We start from the raw sequence: 25,259 nt of genomic DNA, 5'->3' as shown, positions 1-25,259 counted from the left end.
TTGCTTGTAATCTTTTGGGTCATCTATTCCTTCTTGTATCCATTTTTGCCTCAGGTATTTTGGTGCTCTATTGTTAGACACAAATATGTTAAAGATTATTATATATTCTTTGAGAATTGATCCATTTGTATATAACAGATATAATATATATAGATAGATATACATACACACACACACATATATATATACACACACACACACACACAAAACCTCCTCCTATATATCTTGGTCACTCCAAAGTAGTTTATATAAACATTTATCATTCTTTTTAGTTTTGTTGTCCTTCAATTTCTGTACTTCAATTTTGTTTATATTTTTCTCTTCACTTTCTGTTTTCAATTTTATTGAATTTTTCTCTAATTATTATCTTCTGCTGTTTCTTTGAATTTAATTTGCTGTTCTATTAACAGTATCCTAAAGTTGATGTTGGATAATTTTAGTTAGATTTTTTAAAATTTCTAATATGTTCATTCAATGCTATTAAATTCTGTCTAAGTGCTACTGTTATTACCTCCTACAAATTTTGGTAGATAATGATTTTATTTTTATTTATCTCAGAATATTTAAATATATTCTTTTGAGTTTTCCTCTTTTATCCATGTATTATTTTCAAGTGTTTGGTATAATCTCAAAGAATTTGTGGCCTGGGGGCAGACATTGAATTTTATTTTTTTAATTTGTTAAAATGGGTTTCATGGCTCAGATGTGATTTGTTTTGGTACAAATATACAAGCTAGTTAGCAATGTATATTTTACTGTTTTAGGAAGATTTTTTTACCTTACCCTGGTTAGAATGGCCATCATCAAGAAAACAAACAAATTCATTCGTAACTACTTGCATAGCACCCAGTGTGTTTACTTATAAATTTATGTTCACATTCTAGTGAACATAACTTATGTCAATTATACTCCTTGTGTTGATGGTGTTGTTTCTTTTTTCAATTATGTCCCTCTTGATTGCATACCTGCTGGATCTGTCTGTTTTGAATATGGAAGTATGAATTAACTGTAATATTGGGTCATCTATTTCTTCTTGCATCCATTTTTGTCTCATGTACTTTAGTGTTCTATGGTTAGACACGAATATGTTAAGGACTGCTAAATATTTGTTGAGAATTGACCCATTTATTGTTATGTGATTTTTCTCTTTTTCTATGATAACATGCTTGCTTCTGAACACTTCAGTCCCAAAATTAACATACTATTTAATTTCTTTTGATTTGTGTTAATACAGTATAACTTTCCCCATCCCTTTACATTTATAGTGTGTGTGTGTGTGTGTGTGTGTGTGTGTGTGTGTGTGTGTGTTTAAAGTAGTTTTTTTTTTCAAAGAAAACATTTAATTGGATCTTACTCCTTGATTCTCTGTGACAAATCTTACTGGTGCATTTAGATCATTGATGTTGAAACTGATTACTGATATAGTTGAATTATTACCTATCATAATGGTTACTATTTTATACTGACTGCTCTTGGTATCTGTTCCTATATCTGTCATACATTATCTACTGTCTTTTATAGCTTTAGTTCAACACATTTTTATGTTTCTGCTTTTTTTTTTAACATTATCTTTATGTAGTTGTACAAAAGAGGTGCTGTGTAACAAAGCAGTCTATGAGTACAATGCATCTTGATCAGTGTCTCCCCTTCAAAATTCTCACCTGTCCTTGGACCACCCTTCCCTTACTTTTCTTAGTTTTGTGACATATACAATGAGTTCTTGACTGCATTCTCCCTCCCTTTCCCCCTTCATTCATCTTCCCCCTCTCTTTGCCTGCCCCCTTGGTTGGACCCATTTCCTGGTACTGATTTTGTGGGACTCTGACCTAGTCTTTCTAAAAGATTATGCTATTTCATCTCTCCGTAGTGTCTACTATACTTCAGTGAATTCATTTGTCACCACTTGCAAACCACCCAGTGTGTTTACTTGTAGATTTATAGGTACATTTTAGCTATCACAATGAAGGAAACCATGCAATCTTTGTTTCCCCAGGTCTACCTTACTTCACGTAATACAATTTTTTGCAAGTCTTTCCACTTCCTTAGGAATGGCACAATAACATTCTTTCTAATAGATGAGTAAAATTCCATTGTGTATATATGTACCACATATTCTTGATCCATTCACCCATTGAGCAACATCTAGGCTGATTCTGTATCTTGACTATGATGAATAGCTTGCTTGTGTTCTATTGGATAAATGCCCATGAGTGTGATTGCTGGATCACAGGGTAGTCTGTGATATATATATATATATATATATATATATATATATATATATATATATATAAGAAATTTTATTTCCAAGCTCTTCAAAGATTATTACAGAAAGTCTTCTACAAGTATCCCCAAACTAAATGAAAGGCACATCTTCCAAGTAAAACCCTTGTGACATGAAGAATTCCTTTGGTTGTAATATTTTCACCTTACTTTGTTTTTAACCATTTGAAAAGTTGTTTGTAGGTAACAATTTAAGCATTTTTAAAGACAAAATAAGTATTTTAGTTTTTTTTAAGGTACCATCACAACTGTAACTTATAAGAACTTAAGAAAAAGGACAAATCTGCTTCATGTACAAGGTGGGAAAACTAATACACATCATTAACATTAATAATTTTAAGTTTACTGAGATACATCTCCCAAGTTTAGTGTTTAAAACAAATTACATTCTCACTTAAAAATGAAAATCTTTTCATGCAAAGGAAAAAAAGACATCTTTTGGTTAGTAAAGCCTATTTATTCCTCTTAATTTTATACTTTATCTAGTAGCTGTATTTAGTATAAAAGTCTTAGGAACAAGTTACAAATACTCAAATTGTTTTAATAAACAAAAATGTTTTCCTTCCTAAATGTAAACATATATAATATTCCAGATATAGCAAAACCAGAAATTCACTTATGAAAAAGGTGTATTTTGGTATACTTGGTGGCTAGGGTGGTTGTCTTAATACAAAATCACTTCAGCAAAAGAACTAGGTCATTATTATTTAGAACTGTACTCCTTCACTCAGTTACCTTAGTTGAGTAGAAAATCATTAATTTCTGTGTAACTCTGCCTGTACAGGCCACAGACAAGATAAGAAATAGATCTAATAGTTATTTGACTAGAAAAAAGTGTTTTCTTGAGACTTGGAGGCATTCGTCACTTTGTACTTGAAGGCATTCCTCAGCGAACTTCTTTTCTATTTAAAATAAAGCACAGGACCTGGGTTCCTGGAAGGGGTTGCTTCCTGCGGGAACGCCACCAGCAGGGCATCCTTGCAGACATTCTGTATGCAGTACTGCTGAAGTTCTGTGGCTGCCTGGGAGACCTTGATTCGCTCCACGCCAGCCTCCAGCTTGAGTTGCTCCACCAGGCGCTGCAGGGCGCTGACGCTGGCCCCGAGGACATGGCGGCTGCTGTGGGGTACCCGAGGGCGGTGGGGTATCCAAAGGTGGTAGAGCCGGGCCTATGTTTTATATTTTGAGGAATCTCCATAGTGCTTTCCCGAGCGTTTGAACAAGCTTACATTCCCATCAACAGGGTAATAGAGTTCTCTTATGGCCACATCCTCTCCAGTATTTGTTTTTGCTTGTCTTCTTAATAAAGATCATTTTAACTGGGGTTAGGTGGAATCTCAGTGTTGTTTTGATTCATGGTTCCTTTATGGCCGGAGAGGTTGAGCATTTATTCGTGTGTCTATTGGCTATTTTTGCTTCTTCCTCTGAGAAGTCTGTCATTAGACTATTTATTTATTAGATTGTTGTTTCTTTGAGGGTTTTGTTTTTGAGGATTTAATTTTTTGAGCTCTAAGTATATTTTGGATATTAGGCCTTTATCTAATATATAACTGGTAAAAAATCTTCTCCCTTTCTGTGAGCTTTCTATTTAACTTGGTAGCTATGTTCTTTGCCATGCAGAAACTTAGAAAATCAGATACGTTATTGTTTAGTGGTTGATCAACAGTTTCAACAAATGTTTACAATTAGTACATATCAGCTTTCAAATAATATAATAGATTCATGGGTTCTGTGGGTATTGTATAGTAACAAAATAATCCAGATTCCTTCTTTTTCTACCTTGTACAAGACCTTTTATTTCAGACTTTTTTCAAAGCCAGGTTTGAAGTAAAGCTCATATATGGGAGCTCATATATATTGCAGGAACTTTTGACCAAGAAGGCTGACGTTGATGAAGACTTTCCCTCTTTCTGTTTCTGCTTTATGTCCCATCCTTTCTCCCTGCTTACAAGGTAAAAATGAGGAATAAAGGGACAGTATACAAATAAAAAAATATATATGAAGGGACAGTTCTGATTTTAAAATTCTCAAGAACATGCTTTGTCTTGACATAGGAGTGAGGTGATCACCAGTGGACCAGATAATTTAAATTATAGAGTAGCACCTGGGAAAAGAGTTTATGTAGGCAATACATGCTTGATACCCACATTGTACTAAACACCGTGGTTGGGAAAGGGGCTAGAGAAAGCAATGGGAGACATTTTGTGTAATATAGTTGACAAATGACAGTTCTTTATGAATCCTCAACCATAAATGCATTGTGAATGTAATCTTCAAACTATTAGCATACTTCATTTGAATATTACTGCTTTCCTAACATATTGAATGAAACTGTTGGGGTACAGTGGCTTCTCTTCTATTTGAAAAAACATCATTGATTTTATTTTCTCTTCTCTACATATTTTCTAGATTCAACTAGTCTATGTCCAGATGAAAGTTACAAAGCACAGACATGGAACAATACATTGCCTCCTGCAGTAGGTAATGTGCTTCCTTATCTAGTATGCCTCTAGCATTGTGTGGTGGAGTTGGCCTTGGTGAAAAGCAGTAACTCACAATCTGGTTCAAGCCACTCTTGTAACTTATTTGAAGAGTCAGTAGCCCTTAATGTTGTGGTATGGGGGACTTTGAATGGCTCAATCTCTGGCTGTTTCTCAAAAAAGGATGTTCTTGATTTTCTCTAAACCTTTGCCGACCTGGAGTGGTGGATAGAAAAGAGTGTAATTCATGTGTTTAATTCTCAAGTCTATGATTAAATCTTACCTGTTTTTCTTTCAACTAGTTAAGTGATCTTTATTTCACTATGAACTATGATAAATAACCTATAAGAGGGCTGGGAATATGGCTTAGTGGTAGAATGCTTGCATTGCATGCATGAAGCCCTGGGTTTGATTCCTCAGCACCACATAAAAAGAAAAAGCCAGAAGTGGCTCTGTGACTCAAGTGGTAGAGTGTTAGCCTTGAGCAAGAAGAAGCCAGGGACAGTGCTCAAGATCTGAGTCCAAGCCCTAGGACTGGCAAAACAAAACAAAAACAACAACAACAACAAAACCTACAAGAGACCATTGACACTAAAGCAGAGAAGGAATGATATTAAATGTAGAAGGTAGCAAGAACAAGGCTCATTCATATAAAACATTTTCTTCAATGTCGCTAGTTCTGCTCATGTAAAAGTAATGATATCACTGACCTAAGTCACAGATAAATCGAAACCGATGCTTCAGTGACTAATCACCTCTCAGAAAACCCTTATCAGTAATGGTTCCCTTCAGTCAGTGTAGCAGAAGTGTGAAGTTGCATGATGGATGCCACTTATATGCCAACAGATTTTTACTTTAGAACATGGGCATAAGGGCCAACTTTCACATTTAATTCTGATAATTTAAATGAACATACAGAAATAAACTATGCTATCTCAGATCACAGGTCAGTTGCATGTGAGTGGATTTATGTGAAGGGTATGTTTGATAACACTCTTTTGAAATAAAATCCTTTTATGTAAAACTCCCAAAGGGAAGAAATTTGGGAAGAAATTTGCTCTTTCATATATAAATACATATGAGATGAAACTGAATATTTCTGTCTTTTTTCACCAGAAACAAATATTTCTGAGACACCCCAAATTCATTTTCCTGGAATTGCTAGGTGGTAAAATTATAGGTCATATTTTTAGCTCTGTTGATTTCACTGACTTTTGTTTTTCTATTAAAAAGTATACTTAGTGGCTCTTGACTATTTAAGCCTGAGTATTACTTTTAATGAATGTTTCATATACCATGTGCTTGTCACATTTATGATTTTTCTGAAATATTACCTTTAGTGACAGACATTTAATTATTCCTTTCCTGATTTTTTTGCACTAATCTGTTGGGGTCCATCTTCCCCCCTAGATGGAAGGGGCCTGAGGCACCTCCCCCAGCTGGGGAATGCGGCCTTTCCATCCTCTCTACATTGGAATCCGGAGAAACCGGTCGGGCAAAGAGACCCCCGACTTAGCTGGCAGCCAGCCTGGCGCCTACCAGCCCCGCCCTGGTTTGGCGCGCTCAGAGTGACGTAGCCCCTTGGAGGTCAAGTGACCAGCCCCTTGGAGGTCACCGGACAGCTCATGGCCTATGGGAATCCTGGCCAACCCCCTTCCCCCGATCATCTCCCCTTGTCCCTCTCTCAATAAAGTTAGTTCGCTCTCAGAAGCTGACCCGTGGTCTATGTACGTTAGCTCCCAGGGTAGGATAGCGGTCACATTGCCACGCGGGTCGCGCGCACGCCAGACCGGAGCCGCCCCTACGTCTCACCCTGACAGACCTGCAGGCCGAGGGTTAGGGGAGAGGACGATACGAGGGTAATAAGAGAGAAAATAAGCATTTGAGCCGGAGCAGAGAAAGCAGACCCAACACTAATCAAAATTTAGGAAGTGAATTCCACAAGAGTAATTTCTCTATTTTCTTTCTTGAGGATCACAATTATATGATAAATTTAATAAATTTAGTATTACCCATAATCAAAAGCCTATGTATAGATTACATATTTTCATCTCTTTCTAGCTATCAAGTCTTTTTTAAAATTTCCATATACTTGATAATATATATTGATTCATGAGTAATATATATCCTGCAGATTAAATTTGATTAACACATGTATTTAATTTGATCCATCATACTTATTGGATGAATATTAATTTATTATGTGAATCTCATATTTCTGGAATGCAAAGCAATTTTCTAGTACAGTTTTGTGTAATCTGCTATGTATAAACTGAACACACAGGGTATTTTATTAAACTTTTCTCTTCCTGTTTTTTCTTTTGTGTAAGTCCAGTTGACATTACGGTGATGGCACAGATGGGTGATCGGGCTATCCTCTGTTGCCCTCGTTTACCTTGGAAAGAAGTACTGGTAACAACGTGGGAAATAATCCTGACAAACAAGGTTCCCTGCAAAATTGCCTACAGAAGTTCCACAAATGAGACTGTGAAAAAAAACTGTACGGATGAGAGAATAACATGGGCCTCCAAGCCTGATCAGAGTCTGGATCTTCAGATTGATGTGGTGGCCCCCATTCATGAGGGGTATTACAAGTGTGAAATGGCAGAACCTAATGGGAATTACTATCTTGGTTATAACCTACAAGTGCTAGGTAAAGAATGTCATGTACCATGGTATTTCAGTTCACCGGATTTGCGATGAAAGCAACTTCCTCCTCAGTGTGGGAAGACTAAAGCATTCTCCCCCTTCCATCTCTGCAGTGCCCCCTAAAGTGAACCTGTCTGTACACAAGAATAGAACTGCGGTGTGTGAGGCCATCGCAGGCAAGCCAGCTGCCCAGATCTTCTGGTTCCCAGAGTGGGGTTGTGTCACTGAGACAAAATCGCCCAGCAATGGCACAGGAACAGTCAGGAGTACATGTCGCTGTTTAAGTAGTAATGTAACTGTTGTGACCTGCTTCATCTTCCATTTGACTGGCAACAGGAATCTGTCCATAGAGCTGCCTTTTGGTTGGTAATTTTAGTTTTTTTGGTTTGATTCTTTTTTCATTCTGTTGGAGAAGCTATGTTGAAAAGGACAAAAAGAGTGTAGTATGCAGACAACCTTTCACTCAGACTCTTCAGCTTCTATTTTACCCTTCTCCTTCTCAAAACACAAAGACATGTCTAGGAAAATATTGCAGAAGTTCATTATAAAAGCCATAATTTGCAATAGTTTATTGTACTTGTAATAGTGTTCCCTCCTATATTAGTAGGAAGTTAACTCCAGTATTGTACTTTTGAAAGAACACCTCCTTCTTTCCCTCCCTCTTTCCTTTCCTCCCTCCCTTCCTTCCTTCCTCCCTTCCTTTTTTCCTTCCTTCCTTCTTTCATTCCTTTCCCTCTCTTTCTTCTATCTCCTTCTCTCTCTCTACCTCCCTCCTTCCCTCCTCCTTTCTCCCTCCTCTGTGGACGAACTGAAGCTTGAAATCAGGGTTGCAGGCTCTTACTTGGCTTTTTCAATCATGGGTGACTCTGCTGCTTGAGCCACACCTCTAGTTTCAGCTTTTTGCTGGTTAAATGGAAATAAGAATCTGTTTTGTCTGCATAGGCTGGCTTCAATCTTTGATCCTCAGAGCTTCACTTCCTAAATAGCTGAGATTATAGCAGTGAGGTACCTGTGCCTAGCCTATTTTTGATTGTAATTGAAGAATAAAGTCTAGTTTAAATAGGTACTTATGATTTTGTTAGAAAAACAAAGCCACCCATAACTTACCCTCATGATTTTAGTCTAGTAGGGTTTTCTCATCTAGATTTTTCCTGGTGAAATTTCTTAAACATCTTAAAATAATATCTGTGATTTATATTCTGCCTTCTCTGCTTTAATTGGACCCCCTTTCTTCTTCCTTAACATTCCAAGTATTAATTTTAATCATCATAACTTACATAAATTCAAATACTATCTCTATCCTTGTCTTTCTAAACATACCTCTTGTGTTCATTTTACCCTTGAGACACACACTTTCAAATCTTTTAGTGGTTTTCATAGTAATAATCCTTTTCTTCCCTTTCCTTCCTTTCTTTCTTTCTTTCTTTCTTTCTTTCTTTCTTTCTTTCTTTCTTTCTTTCTTTCTTTCTTTCTTTCTTTCTCTCTCTCTCTCTTTCTTTCTTTCTTTCTTTCTCTCTTTCTTTTTTGAGTAAGGAAACATCTATTTGAAAATGAAAGAAAATCCATAAAAGAAAATGCAGAAACTCTCCAACTTCACAGACAAAATTTAGAGAATCTATCATAATATTATCCTGGAACTGGGAATATGGCCCAGTGGCAAGAGTGCTTGCCTTGCCTCCTATACATGAAGCCCTAGGTTCAATTCCTCAGCACCACATATATAGAAAAGGCCAGAAGTGGCGCTGTGGCTCAGGTTGGCAGAGTGTTAGCCATATATAATCTTATTCTCATCATCAGACTCACTAGGTAATCTTCTACTTTGTTAGATTTTTCATCAGTTCAATTCTTTTTTTGTAGCCATCCCTTCTTGAGTCTTTCTGTGCTCTTGGACTTATCAGTCCTGGTTGGTCATGTGAACTCCTACATAGATATTGGCTTGTCTACTCTCCCTCCATCCTCTACTTGATCTGTGTCTATTTAATCTGAGTTCAGTCTTCTAGACACTTGCACATTTAATCTCCTTCCTTTACATATGAATCTTCTCTTAATTCTTTGGTAATCTTTGGCTATAGATTTGTTGTAACATACATGCTGCCAACTGGACACCAGTGGCTCACACCTGTAATCCTAGCTACTCAGGAAGCTGAGATCTGAGGATCATGGTTATTAGCCAGCCCTGGCAAAAGTCCTCTTAGAAAACAAAACAAAACAAAACTCCTCTAGAGACTCTTATCTCCAACTAACTACTCAGAAACCAGAACTGGAGCTGTGGCTCAAAGTGGTAGAGCACTTGAAACCAGAACTGGAGCTGTGGCTCAAAGTGGTAGAGCACTTGAGAGCTTAGGGGCAGCAGGCCCTGAGTTCAAGCCCCACGACTGACACACACACACACACACACACACACACACACACACACAAACACACACACTGCCAATCAGATTAGTAACTCTTCTTTCCAAGGGTGGGCCTCACCAACCAATCAGCAGTTGATACAGGGAAATAGAGGAAAATAATTCTTAGGGCTTCCATATATAACTGAAGATCTTTTTCCTGGGACAATTCAGTCTCTTGCCTGGCAGGGTTAAGTATGAGAGTGTTGTGAGAAGCAGTGAAGTGTGTGTGAGTCCATTACACTGTTTGGAGCTCTGACTTCTTTTTAATATAGCTCATCAGTCTAGAGCTTCATCTCTACTCCCAGTGATGTGTGGATCCTGGACTCTGAAGTCTCCCTGTGTTATCTTTTTGAGACTAGACTTTCATTTTGCTTCTGAATGGTGAAGACTATTGCACAGAGGATTTGGCAGCCCATCTGTTCTAACATAGATTTGCAAGGAAGCTCCCAACATTTAGCTCTACACTCCCCTCCCATACAACAGGTTTTTTCTATTGCTTTTCTTCCAGTTTATCTGACCGTAAGCTTTGTTTTACTTTTAGTAGTCAAATTACCATTATATATGTGTGTGTATATAATACATACATATACATGGGTATAAAGTGGTATTTTAAATACATTTATCCATTGTGAAGACAATTAGCACATTCATCACCTCAAACATTTAAATTTTCCTATGGTAAGAATGTGTAGTAAAATCTTTCCTTTCATTTACCTTGAAATATTTCATAGGTTCCTATTCTTCATGAGGTAGCGAGGGCAACCAAGATTTCTACTTATTCCTTTGTAAATTATTCATCATTCTTCTATTCATATTGATTAAGCAGACTGAAATATTTTATCTGCATCCCTGTTAGCTGTGTCTTAGTAAATTTGCATTTCAAACATTTTCTTATAAGTATTTTGGCAAGTTTTGGGAAAGGAGAAGAGAAAAATGATGTGGTTCAACCATCATTTTCTAATCTTCCCTCCTGTTGTTTTTCTTTCTTTTTTTTTAAAGTTCATGTATTTCCAAATATTTGTAGCTTCGTTATGTATGAAATGTTACTATCCAGCATTACAATAAAATGCCATATATATCAAATGTCAGAGTTGAAGGGACCATCTAGTCCATATAGTGCAGAGGTCTCTCCCACATATCAAATAAGAGAGGGGTCATTAGCTTGAAATTTTTATAGCAATGTTGTTTCTTTCTTTCTTTTTTTTTTTTTACAGTAAAAACAAACTATTTCTTTGAAAACAAAATACTTGAGAAATCTAGTATTCAAAGAGAATTGAGTTAGGCAGGGCACTGGTGGCTCACATCTGCAATCCTATCTACTCAGGTGACTGAGCTCTGAGGATTGTGGTTCATAGTGAGCCTGGGCAGTAAAGTCTCTGAGACTCTTACCTTCCATTAACCATCAAAGAGCTTGAAGTGGAGCTGTGGCTCAAATGTTAGAGAACCAGATTTGGGTAAAAAGCTGACAGTGCCGAGGCTCTAAGTTCAAGCACCAGTACTGGCATAAAACAAAATAAAAAACAAACTATGCATTGGTGAAGGCGGGTGTTGAGGACACAGTGCCATCTTCCACATTACCTCCTCGGCCACTCCCCAATTGCACACCTGGAACACCAGAAGCTGGTTTTGGAAATGGCCAGTTTCTGGAACGGGTATGTCCTTGCTGAACTTTGGGCTGGGGCTGGCATTTTTCATGTCAGTGTCTTGAAAGAAAGATGATTTTCAGTGATAGTGTTATTTTTTCCAACTACCTTCTTACAATAACCCATTTATTTCTACCATTGGTAATAAAACCAGTGAACTGTCACTAAACAGTGAAATCAAAATTTGCCCTCTCTCCTCTAGGAATTCACCATTCATGAATGCTTAACCAACATGATATCTTGCTGGAAACTCCAGAGACTGAATTGATAAAGCAATTTTATTATAATAATTCTTTGAACTATGAATGAGTCAAAAAAAGTATTTAAAACAAAATCGCAGAAATCAATTTATGTGCTCAGAGAAATTCTTGAGCTCAATATTTTTATTTTTCACAGCAAAATCAGATACAAATACAGAAAGTTCTCATATAACCCTTGACCCCACCAAGGAAAGCCTTTCTATGGACAATCTTTATCACAGTGTACTTTTATTACAATGCAAGAATGTACAATGACACTTCATCATCATCTTCCTTTACCTGAAAAATCACTGATTTCTTTCTTTCTTTTTTGCTGTTTCTCCAGTTTTGCCCTTCTGAAGTGTCTTACAGTTAGAATCATGCAGTGTAGAGTCTTTCTAGACTGACTTATTTCACTTAGTAATATGTAATGCAGAGTCTTGATAGCTCTCTCTCTCTCTCTCTCTCTCTCTCTCTCTCTCAGTTGGTGGTCGAGCTTGAACTCAGGGGCTCATTTCTTTTTAACACTGAATAATATCCCATTGTTTGGACTACCATATTTCAACCATTTGTTTTTTGAATCTATCATTACAGGTGCCCAAACAGAAAAAATGTATATTAAATACGTCATTTCCTCTATTATTCTTTTGATCATCATGGGATTCATTTGTTTCTTGAAAAGCAGCAGCTTCAGGTATTGAATGATGAATGTGTTTTCTTCTTCAGTTTCATTGGACCAGAAAAGAGTAAAAAAGATGCAGCTGGTGGAATGGGTAAATTAGCGTGTAAGAGTAATTCTCTCATAATTTCAAAGAGTATTTTGAAGGTGGTAGATTTTTGAGCATGGGGAAGAAGGCAAAGGTTAAGTGTGTGTGTGTGTGTATGTGTGTGTGTGTGTGTGCACATGCGTGCCAATTTTGGAGCTTTTATTCAGGGCACAGCCCACAATTTTTGCTCAAGGCTAACTCTCTACCACAGCTCCACTTCTAGCTTTTTTGGTTGATTAATCGGAAATAAGAATGTCATAGACTTTTCTGCCCACACTGGCTTTAAAATGCAGTCCTCAGAGCTCATGTTCCTGGGTAGCTAGGATTATAGATGTGAACCACTGGAACCTGACAATAATTTTTTAAGTGGGAAATGGTTACAGTAATTCCATTCATGTATCAAAGAGAGAGGCTGTATATGTTCTATTGTACCAACTTCCCATTTCATAATTTTACTTCTTTTTCTAAAATCTAGAATATTTTTATTTGGGTATATTAATCACAAGTAATATTCTTCAACGCATTTCTAATTTATTACTTCTATCAAAATTATCCACAATATTCAAAACTGTGTTTTATTTTCACGTTTAAATATAAATAATGATGTTTCCTGTATTCATTCAAGATTATGTCTTTTCTTTTCTTTTAGAAAATGTAAATCAGAAAAGCCTGTAGACACTACTGCTGTTATAGAGGAGGTAAGAAGAAATAACATTTTCAAATTTTAAATCTACATGATCTGAAATCTAGCCACGTAGTTTGTAATTGTCCTCAATATTGGTATTTTAGTTAAAAAATCCAAAAGGTCTGGAATTTTACAATGTAGTCATCATATACACACACATATATATATATATATATATTTGCTTATCTAGTGCTATTGTACACTACTGAAGCTCAGATTTTTATCTCAAAAATGCATCCTAATCACATTTTTATCTCATTTGAACTGTTATCCTTTGAGAAATAAAACACTCTACTGCATCTCCAGCTCTTTATGTTTAGTTCTTTTCAGATAAAGTCACTTACTTTTTCTCTGGGGCCACCTTAGAACTGCTGTCCTCTTGATCTCTGCCTCCTGAGTAGCTGGGATTATAGGAATGAGCTACATGCCCACCAAATTCTTGTCTTCTCTTTTTCAATACTGTTACCACTTCTCTCTTACAAAACTGAAAATCTGGCCTGCTTCTTAATCTCCTATAATCAGTGGTTTACTGAGCCTTTCACTCTCATATCATTCCTCTCCAACTGTACTTTCACACAGAGAATGAAAATCTTTTGTCTAATTACGTGTTAGAATGAAGCTTTGCCCTTGTGTTCACATAGGGTCAGAGACACAGATATAAGTGGTACTGGTGGATACCAAAGTGGTAGTCGCCTGTTGGGAAAATATAGGTCTTTACAGTAATGATTTGTAGCTTTTGTGAACTGACTTGGAGTTCTTTCTTAGGATGAAATGCAACCCTATGCTAGCTACACAGAGAAGAGCAACACACTCTATGACACCGCAAATCTCATGAGGATGCCTCAACTGTCTGGTAGTAAGGTTAACCACATGGGCCTGCCTACCTCACTGGTCACTGGAGTCTAGAACCAGGAGAAACGCATCGAGATACATTGCAATCGCTGTTGTCTTGTGCTTCTAGAATGGAGGGCCTAGTTTGAAGTTATTCTTTTTGGAAAAAGGTTTTTAGACCATAAAGATTCAGTGAATGAATTTTCATTGATATCTATCTACCATGGGAAGTTTAGAATCTTAGCTGCTGCTAGCTAGTTCTTTGAAGAACTGATGTTATTGTTACCAAGAAATCATATGCTCATTAAATACTCAAATTGTGCAATAGAGTACAGAATGGACACTGAGTTTCCTCCAGACTGACTTCTGAAAAAACAACCATTAACAGTTTCCTATGTGTTCTTCCAGAAATTTCTTCTGTATATATAACATGTCTATATGCCTATGGTGTACATATACATTTATATCTGTTTACATATGTGTGTTTATGTGTATAGATGGATATATATGTTTACACAAAAAAATCTATCATCACAAATGGAACATACTTTAATTCTGTTTTGTACTTCTGAAAAACTAATAATGTGAGTCTTGGAAATCTTTTATATCCTGGAAATCTCTTTATATCAGCACAAGCAAAGCTATCTCATTCTCTTAATAGCTCATACATTTTACTGTCATAGTATAATTAATCACGGCCCTAGCAATGGAAATTTAGAACATTTTAAGTTTCATCCTGGTCTAAATAATATACAATGTTTTTTGTGGACACCTCTCTCTGTGAGGGTGTATATCTTTTGGATAATTTCCTTGAATGGAGTTGTCAGGTCATTTGGTATGCATTTTTGTTTTTGATAGATATGTTGAATTGTATCAATTTACATTCCTCCAACAGTGTTGGAATGTGCTTTTTTGTGTATTCTCATTTTTGTATCTGCAAGATCTCTTCTTTTTAGTTTCTATTTTCCTTTTCTCATTAACAAGTTGGCTAATAAGATGTATGATTATAATAAGAATTATATTATTTAATAAAACTGGATTTCTATTTTTGTCATGTTCTTCATGTTTGCATGAGAGAACACATGTGTGAATGTTGGGCTCTGGCTATACCTTTAAGGGGCAGTCCCGAGAGGCCTGCCTCTTCTCCTGCCCTGGGGCTGGGTGGCTGTTAGCCACTCCTACCTTCCCCCCCCCCCCCCATCAGAAAGGCAGCCCAAACCAGCCCGCCTCCTGTCTCACAGCACATGGATATCATAATGGCCCCGAGCCCAAAGGGGAGGTCCTGTGGGCTGTGATCTCAGCCTCTGGGGGAAGTTCCGTGACATCACTGTGATGGACAGCCCAGATCAGCCTATCACTAGTGACTCCAGATCCCTCCCCTTCCTGTGGTGCCATTACTGTCATATAAACCCCTCCCCTGAGTAAACCGGTGGAATTCCCAGAAGTTTTCCCCGAGACAGCCCGCATGTCCTGCATCCTTATTCTTAGTGAGTAGGGGTGGGGGGTGTCTCTGGGCCACACATGCCAAGGCTTTGCTGCCTGCGGGATGGGCCGCTTACGCTGGAGGATGAAAGGGGACTACACAGGAGGTAATAAGGCCCGACATGTGAAGATGTTATAAATTGGAATTGTGTATTTCCTGTGGCGCACATTCTATTCTAATATATTTATCATAGGGTAAATATCTGTGGTCTAATAGATAGCTTAGCAAGCACTGTGGAGATGCCAGATTCTGTATCACTTAGCAGGTAGCTGTCTCTGTAGATACTTGGAATATCCACATGCTAAGAAAGTGCACATGGGAGTTATAAAGTTCTACTCTAAAACATGAATATTAATACTAATAATATTTTATCTCAGAAAATATTTTAGTTATGAAAATGATAAAAAAATAAACCTGTTTGTTCCATAGCAGGAAAATCAATCAGACTGATCGTGAATTAACTATGTACTCTAGGTTGGTCTCGACATCAGAATCTTCCTGCTACAGTTTTCCAGTGCTGGTATTACAGATGTGTGCTACCAGGCCTTGTGTAAGTTCTTTTCTTACAATAGAAATTAAAACAAAATTTATTCATTTTTCAGTTGTGTCTTCTGAGACAAACAAGACAGTTTATCCTAATATATTTTTCTCTTACAGATGTTGTGGATATTATAGGCTTATTATAAAAAGTATCTTTATTCTATTTCAGGTATAAAACCAATATGGTATTTGGCATATGATATTTTGATCAAACAATTTTGACTTGGCCAAGAGAAAACCCAATCCATTAAGTTTCTGCATGTAAATATTACCAAGCAGTGGAAGCAATAGCAATCATAACCTCTTAACCCTGTTCTTAGAATTTCATTGATTCTTTATTCCTCCCAGGTTGAGTTGAGGCTCATAAGTTAGCTCTAAGATGATCTGTCCATACTTTATTGAAAAGTAAAAGATAACAGAACTGCATTTTGTTTTAACTTGATAATGCCAAAGCAGGCATAGAAAATAATGCCAAAGAATTCATAAATGCTTATGAACTTTATTATTATTATACTGGATAAATTGCATGAGAATTGTTCACTCTGCAGAGGAAACATGGCTGAACATTAGAATCATGTGGGAGAATAAAACAAGCCTTTAGATTGTGGTGCTGAACAGAATGAAATTTGTGAGAGAAGAGGGGAGGAAGCAGGATTGATGAACAAGAACCTCAGATTATCACACTAGATTTCTTCCAGTCTTGGCCAAGCCAGAGGGGAAGCCCTAGACAAATCTAATCTTTCAAGTGAAGAAATGAGTGGACCCTGATACCCCTTCATAATTAGGCATAAGCTGGGTGGTGCCTGGAAAGAGAATGGTATCAGAATGAGAAGAATGAGCAGAATGAGCAGAATGAGCTAGGAGCCAGTGGCTCATGTGTGCAATCCTAGGTACTTGGAAAGGCAGAGAGAGGGAGGATTGGGGTTATAGCTTTGGCTCCATCACCCTCAAAAAAGGTTTGAAGACCCTTTAAAAACTTTTTATGTATTAAATAGTTGTAGAAAGGGGTTGTAATCCTATAAGTCAGGTTATGAGTACAATGATTTTGGGTCAGTGTCACTCTTTCCTTTGTACAAGACCCTTTCTTGACCAATGATCGGATGTATTAGCAATGGTCTTTCATCCTAGCTTCATGGAAAGTGTAAGTAGGCAGATCACAGTCTAGGCACAAATCTAGGCAGGAAGTGAGACCTTATTTCAAAAATAGTTCCATGCAACGAAGAATTGGAGGTATGACTCAGCAGTACAGTACTCTTGTAGCAAGCATAAGAACCTGAGTTCATGCCCTAATATCACAAAAAAAAAAACCCAAACTCAAACCAAATGGAAGTGGATCCTGAGAATGTTAGCAATTGGAGATCATCAGTTAACTGAGTTCCTGGCAGTAAAGTGGGATGTTTTACTGATGGAAAATCTGCACAGTGCACCTGCATGGCTGTGGTATGTCACTCTTTCAATTCTTCTGTGAACTTTATTTCAAGTAAACTTTGTATAAAGAAATTATCAACTTTTTTCTGGTAAAGTAGATAGACTTTTATTCACTGTGTTAAGTTATCTTACTAAGGCCATGTAAACTATATACTCACTGAAATTACTTTCATGTTTTGTTATATTGTTACTTCATTTTATGTCTCATATACTGTGTTCTTCCCTCCCCTTCTTTTTATTTTATTGTTTTCCTTCATGTGGTTTGCTAGTTGGAAAATCCCTTTCCATCTTCATCTGGGCCCCAGTTTCTGAAAATGTTGCCAATATTCAAGGTGTGTTGATTTCTCCTTAGTTAATTCCCTCTGTAAATTCCCTTATGGACATATCAAAATTGTGCTTTGTGAGTCCCATAGTGTGGATTGTCTTTCCCATGTGGGGCTCAGTATGTTCTTAATTTTTTTTTTTTTTTTGGCCAGTCCTGGGCCTTGGACTCAGGGCCTGAGCACTGTCCCTGGCTTCTTCCCGCTCAAGGCTAGCACTCTGCCACTTGAGCCACAGCGCCGCTTCTGGCCGTTTTCTGTATATGTGGTGCTGGGGAATTGAACCTAGGGCCTCGTGTATCCGAGGCAGACACTCTTGCCACTAGGCTATATCCCCAGCCCCTGTTCTTAATTTTTTTATTGTTAATACATAGGTGAGAAGGAGTTACAGGAGTTGTTTGTTTTCATTGGTCATAGGGTTTGAACTCAGGGCTTGCGCGCTGTCCCTGAGCTCTTTTGCTCAAGGCAAGAGATCTACCACTTTGAGCCACAGCTCCACTTCTGGCTTTTGAGTGTTTAATTGGGGAAAAAGTCTCACAGACTTTCCTGACAGGGCTGGCTTCAAGCCACACTCCTCAGATCTCAGCTTCCTCAGTAGCTGGGATTATAGGTGTGAGCCACCAGCACCCTATAGGGTTACATTTTAACCATGCTTTGAATTATCAGTTTTCCTCCAGAGTTTATGTGAACAGATTTGAGAAGGAACCCGGATGTTGTCTGTGAAAATGCAAAGGTGCATGAGAACTCTGTTTTGTTGTGGTATTATTTTTTTCTTCCTTATCTTTGTGGTTCTAACTGATTTATCTGGATTAGGAACAAAACTGATCTCTGTCAAACTAAAATGAAGAATACATCTCCTTGCAGTTAGAAGTGGAGCTCAACTCCGAGGAACTGAGTTTCAGAGTCTTTTCAGACCCGTTGTTAATCTTAATCTGGTTGTGAGATTGAGGCTTCTCTGGCTAGGTCCAAGATGAAGCAGAGACCAGCTCCAGGATGAGATGAGGGAATCAGTCATGAGATTCCCCACAATGCGTATTCACCCCTCCACCAGTCAGACCAGAAGTACACCCTAAGGAGGTGGAGGTAAGGGGCCTTGTCTAGCAGAGTCAGCAGACACCTCTGACACCTCTCCTTGAGCATTTCTTTTTCCATAGTTCTTTCACCATTTCTTCTGCTTTCAAGTAAACCTGCTCTGCCTGCCTTTAACATGTTCCTGCCCTTTTATTCATTAATCAGTGGGGAAAATGAATCAGAAGTTTAGAGAGAGCCAGGATCATGAAGGACAAAGTAGATCTGACAGATTCCCAACCTGCCATGTGTGAACTGGCTTTGCCCTTGGATTTCCTCATACATTTGGAATAGAAGAGATTTGTGTCTATTTGGTGTTTCTACTTTCTTTTTTTTTTTTTTGGCCAGTCCTGGGCCTTGGACTCAGGGCCTGAGCACTGTCCCTGGCTTCTTCCCGCTCAAGGCTAGCACTCTGCCACTTGAGCCACAGCGCCGCTTCTGGCCGTTTTCTGCATATGTGGTGCTGGGGAATCGAACCTAGGGCCTCGTGTATCCGAGGCAGGCACTCTTGCCACTAGGCTATATCCCCAGCCCGTGTTTCTACTTTCATTAAATTTTCAGCCACTCCTAAAATACATCAGGCCATAAGTACTGTCTGTTGAATATTATGGAAAATGTATGTGAATCATAAGATGCAACCTCCAATCCTAAGAAATGCCTGTTTTACTTAACTAATTTGCTTCTGAGTCATCAAACTGTAATGAACTTTCCTTGTTATTTTTTTCTTATTAACATGGATGGAATTAAAGATTAAGGGTTACTGTTTGTGTTGTATTTATGTTCTCTATACATATACTTAAAAAAATCTACATCAGATTGCAGAAGTGATCATTATGGAAGAAAATAACAGGAAGGAACAGATTTTCCTTTATAAATGGAAATAATTTATTGTTTACAGTTTCCAAGGACCTTTGGGGAGGAAACAGTAACAGGAAACATGTTTCTTCAAAACCTCATTACTGAATTACCGAGAGAGAGAGAGACAGAGAGACAGAGATACAGAGACAGAGACAGAGAGACAGAGAGGGAGAGAGGGAGGCCGAGAGAGAGAGGAGAAACCTGTTTTCCTTTGTTAAGTGGAAATAGTTTCTTATTCACAATTGCTTAGCAGAGAGGAGCTACTACAAAATCACTTTCCTTTCTTACTCTATATTTTCTTACTCCCTAATATTTTGACACTCAGGAAGATAGGAAAGTTCAATCTTTTGGATTTGAAGCTTATTTCAACTTAGCTGTAGTTAAAGTGTGGACCAAGAACCAAATGTGGTCCCCTTAAAGATCTCAAGATTGTATCACACTAAGGTGTTGTTTGCTTTTGGCACTTGACATTCTCCTCTGTGGGCTTGTGGAGTTTTCCAGATGCTACATAGCATGTGCTCATAGAATTGCTCTAATAGTTTATAGAATGAATATTTGTATATTTTTTGAATTTTCTAAGGTATATCCTTCAGGATTCTCAATAAATTTTAAGGATATAAATAACCTAGAGACTAAACCATCTGAGAGTTTTACTTGTCATTTTTGTTGATAAAAATATACTATGACCACTTATATTTGAATTAATTTTAACTTTGGAAAATATATGTTTGCCATTATATAAAGTTACAAAGATACAATGAAATATAAACATATTAACACAAGTACATAAATTTTTTATTTTCTTTTTTCCAAGTTGATTTTTTTTTTTTTTTTTTTTTTTTTGGCCAGTCCTGGGCCTTGGACTCAGGGCCTGAGCACTGTCCCTGGCTTCTTCCTGCTCAAGGCTAGCACTCTGCCGCTTGAGCCACAGCGCCGCTTCTGGCCGTTTTCTGTATATGTGGTGCTGGGGAATCGAACCTAGGGCCTCGTGTATCCAAGGCAGGCACTCTTGCCACTAGGCTATATCCCCAGCCCAGCAAGTTGATTTTATTTTATGGTGATGCAAATACATAATCCCAGTAGTCAAGATAAAGATTTGTTCCTGATCTCCAAACTTCTCTCCTCCTCCTCCTTCCCTCCCTCCCTCCCTATTTTCTTTTCTTTCTTCTTGCCTTTCTGTTTTTATTTATTTAAACAAACTGATTTATCAAGCCTATTAGCATTATGGATCAAAAATGTGGTACTTATACACAATGGAATTTTAAACAGCTATTCGAAATATTATATCATTTGCAGGGAAATGGATGGAGTTAGAACAAATCATGCTAAGTGAGATAAGCCAAGCTCAGAGAAACAAATGGCACACATTTTCTCTCATATGTGGAAGCTAGACCTAAAATACACAGAGACATGATAAGTTATACAGGATTCTAGGTATTTACTCAAGTGAGACCAAAGGAAGATACTCTTTTTTTTCTTATTATGTCTTTAAAAATTTTTTAAATTTATTAATTAAATTTTGTTGACAAGGTGTTGTGCAAAAGGGGTGCAGTTACATAATAGGGTAGTGTGTACGTTTCTTGTGATATCTTACACCCTTGTTTTTCTTTCCTTTCCCTAGATCAGGTAGGCAAATACACAATACCCAGTGTACCAAAAACATATACAGTAGCCATGTGGCATACGCCAAAGGAAATTCAGCTAGAACTTTAAATATAACATCAACAATAGAGTTTGCTTATCCTTGTCTTATATGATCATACATATATAGCTTTTGAGCTATTGTGATCCATTGAGAGGTCTATTTTAGACCTTTTTATGTTTAGTAGTTGTTTGGTTTTATTTACAAAATGTAAGGTAGCTGACCCAAACCTGTGGGAAATACCATTTGACAAGTAGTTTTTTGTTTCGCATACCTGGTCTCTGATGTCCCCCCCACCCCCTCACCTTAACAGTCATAAATCAAGGAGATCATGCCCCTTTGTTTTCTGTGTTCTAGGCTTGTCTTACTCAACATTATTTGTTCAAGTTCTGACCATTTCCCTGAAAATACCAATATTTTATCATTTCTAATCACTACGTAGTATTCCATTGTGTATAGGTACCACATTTTTTGGGTCCATTCATCTGTAGAGGGGCATCTGGGTTGTTTCCATATTTTGGCTATTGTGAATTGTGCAGTGATAAACATGGATGTGCAGATAGATGTCTTTGTGATATCCTGGATCCTATTGTTCAGGATAGATGCCTAGGAGTGGTATGGCTGGGTCATAGGGTATGTCAATGTTGAGCTTTTTGAGGAACCTCCATGCTGTTCTCCAGAGTGGTTGTACTAAATTGCACTCCCACCAACAGTGGAGAAGGGTTTCTCTTTCCCTGCACCCTCTCCAGCATTTGTTGTTGCCTGAGTTCAAAGTATAGGCCATTCTAACTGGAATGAGGTGGTATTTCAGGATTGTTTTTATTTGCATTTCCTTTACTGCCAGGGATGTTGAACATTTCCTCATATGTTTCTTTGCCATTTTTATCTCTTCTCCTGTGAAGTTTCTCTTTAGCTCCTTTGCCCATTTAATAATTGGTTTACTGGGCTTGGAGGGGGTTAGTTTTTTGAGTTCTCTGTAGATGACAGATATTAGGCCTTTGTCTGTTGCTGTGCTGGTAAAGATCCTTTCCCATATGGTTGGCTGTCTTTCTAGTTTGGTGGCTATGTCTTTAGCTGTACAGAAACTTTTATTTTGTAGTAGTCCCATTTGTCAAGTCTCTCCCCTATCTGTTGTGCCCCTGGGACTCTATTCAGGAAGTTCCTTCCTGTGCCTATAAGTTCTAGCGTCTTTCCTACTCTGTCCTTCAGTAGTTTCAAAGATTCACGTCTGATGTTGAGGTCCTTGATCCATTTTGAGTTGATCTTGGTGAATGCTGATAGGCTAGGGTCTACTCTGAGTTTTCTACATATGGCTGCCCAGTTTTCCCAGCACCAGTAGTTGAAGAGGCTATGTTTTTTCCATTGTATGTCTTTAGCTCCTTTGTCGAATATCAGCTGACTGTAAGAGTGCGGTTTTATTTCTGGGTCTTCTATTCTATTCCATTGGTCTTCAGGTCTGTTTTTATACCAATACCAGGCTGTTATTTTTTTTTTATGATGGCTCTATAATAGAGCTTGAAATCTGGTATTGTGATACTTCCTGCACTGCTTTTTTTGCCTAGAATTGCTTTGGCTATTCTAGGTCTTTTGCTGTCCCATATAAATTTATGGATTGTTTTCTCTATTTCAGTGAAGAATGTGGCTGGGATCTTGATGGGGATTGCATTGAATTTGTATAACAATTTGGGCAATATGGCCATTTTCACTATATTGATTCTGCCTACCCATGAGCATGGGAGGTCTTTCCATCTCCTTGTGTCCTCTTTTATTTCCCTTTTTAGATTTTTATAGTTCTCATTAAATAGGTCCTTCACGTCTTTAGTTAGGTTGATCCCTAGGTAATTTATTCTTTTTTTTTTTTTAGCTATTGTAAATGGGATTATTTTCATAATTTCCTTTTCTGCTTGTACATTTCTGGTGTACAGAAAAACTGCTGACTTTTGTGGGTTGATTTTGTATCCTGCTACTTTACCAAATGGCTTATTAGGTGTAGGAGTTTGGGGACTGAGTGTTTTGGGTCCTTCAGATATAAGATCATGTCATCTGCGAATAGGGATAGTTTGATTTGGAAGATACTCTTAGGAGAGGAACACAAAGGCATAGTGCCTATGTGCACCTGATCATATAAAACAATATTTATGAAAATGAACTCTTGGAAATGGAAGCAAGAGTTTTTTCTTTGTTGCTTCTTTTCTTTTTGTCTGTTTGTTCATTTTACCTATCTTTAGGAGAGTAAGGGGGGGCACAGAAATGGAGGGACAAGAGGCAAACAAGTGCAGCAGTGGTAATTACTAGACATTACATAGATTCTATAGATGAGAACAGGAGGGAAAAACTTGGAGAGAGTGAGAGAAGGGTCAACATTTTCCAAAAAGAAAATGCTGGGCACTGGTGGCTCATGCCTGTAATCCTAACTACTCAGGAAGCTGACAACTCAGGATTACAGTTCAAATGCATCCAGGGCAGGAAAGTCCACAAGATTCTTATCTCCAATTAACCACCAGAAAACTGGAAGTGGTGCTGTGGCTCAAAGTGGTAGAGTGCTAGTCTTGAGCAAAAAGGGCTCAGGGACCGAGCCCAGGACCCAAGTTGAAGCCCTATAACTGAAAAAAAATTTCTCTTAACCTTACTTACGCAAGTGCAATCCATTTGTATATCACCTTTATAATAACAAAAAGATTAAATTAAAATACCTATTAGGATTAAACCATTTTTTTCTCCCTCTCAAATGTTTGAGCAGATACAAAAGCTGTAAGATTCAAGTTACTTTGCCATGGTTCTGATAAGGAACAAACAAAAGACAAGTATACTTTAAGCTAAGGCCGTTGTAGCAACCACAAGTGACCACACTGTGAAAACCTGATACCTGCTCTGAGTGCTGTTTGCATTTGTACAATTAGCAATATTATCTGATTTTATTAGCAGAGGAAGTATCTATGCTGACCTCAACCTCAACAGGAAACTCATGAGGACAGCCATTTCTGTGTTAAATGTTAGATGTGCACGTTAGAGAGGCAGGTGGGGGAGAAGGATGATGATGATGCAAGCTGGCTGGGGAGAATGGAATTTCTGACATACTTGAACAGCAGAAGAAGTTATACAGGGAAGTGCAGTATCCTGGCCACCCAGGACTTGCACCCACGACAAGAAAGTTACCAGCACTCAGTCAATTGGGCTAGGAGTCTTTATTTAGCTGTGCACAGCATCTGCTCTCCACCATCGGGATGGTAAAGAACAGCAAAGAGCTCAGCCACAGGGCTGAGTTTTTGAAGGTAGAAGCTGTGCATTCTACAGCAGGTGGTCATGTAGCACAGACTCTGGGGGTTAACACCAGGGATAGAGCAAGTCTCATTAAGCAAGCCATTTACAGAAGCAGAATTTCGTGATCAGGCTGATCTAATATCAACTTTATTTGAACAATTGTTTCATGTCCCCCTAATATCAACTAAGCAAGCATGAGTAAACTAAAACAATCCAGTACTCAATCATAGGTGAACCAACCTGACAGTCACCATTTGAATTGGATTCTCACTTGGTTCTGTTCTTATCTTTTAGTCAGTTTTTCAGTTTTCATATTGTGATCAAAAGCATTTTAGTGGTTATCATCCTTCTCCCTCTTCTTTATTTATCTCTCTCTGTTCCTTGAATGAGCCCAGGACCATACACATGGCTTCAACTATTGCCTCATTCCTTACTCTTCTGTGTTTTTGCCCCGATTTCTCTTCTTAGCACTTGTTTGGTTAATGATTTAAACCAACTCCATCAAAAGAGCTGCAAGTCAGTGCAGACTTGAGGAGACACCACAGAAAGCAGTTGTTTGCAATCAATATGCAAGCCTGCTTGGAGCAGCCCATGACTTGGTACTTGCTAGCAAGTAACCAAGCCGTAGAAACCCTTGTTTCCTCTCATCACTGAATAAATGTCCAGGAAAATTTTTAGCAGTGCTTACATTG

The 25,259-nt window shown here is 37.9% G+C and overlaps 1 protein-coding gene across 1 annotated transcript; it reads left to right on the top strand.

The window, feature by feature from the left end:
* The first annotated feature begins 4,783 nt into the window (after positions 1-4,783).
* On the top strand, positions 4,784-14,964 carry Cd200r1 (CD200 receptor 1). Its single transcript, XM_048345818.1, has 6 exons — positions 4,784-4,827; positions 7,091-7,413; positions 7,523-7,771; positions 12,279-12,378; positions 13,101-13,149; positions 13,902-14,964. Exons 1-6 carry the CDS (start codon positions 4,784-4,786, stop codon positions 14,040-14,042), a joined length of 906 nt encoding a protein of 301 aa, XP_048201775.1. The 3' UTR covers positions 14,043-14,964.
* Positions 14,965-25,259: the final 10,295 nt, after the last annotated feature.

Source organism: Perognathus longimembris, chromosome 5 (genome assembly GCF_023159225.1).
Source record: "Perognathus longimembris pacificus isolate PPM17 chromosome 5, ASM2315922v1, whole genome shotgun sequence".
Lineage (NCBI taxonomy): Eukaryota > Metazoa > Chordata > Mammalia > Rodentia > Heteromyidae > Perognathus > Perognathus longimembris.
Note: the sequence above shows the minus strand (reverse complement) of the source record. Positions and strands in the feature narration are given on the sequence as shown.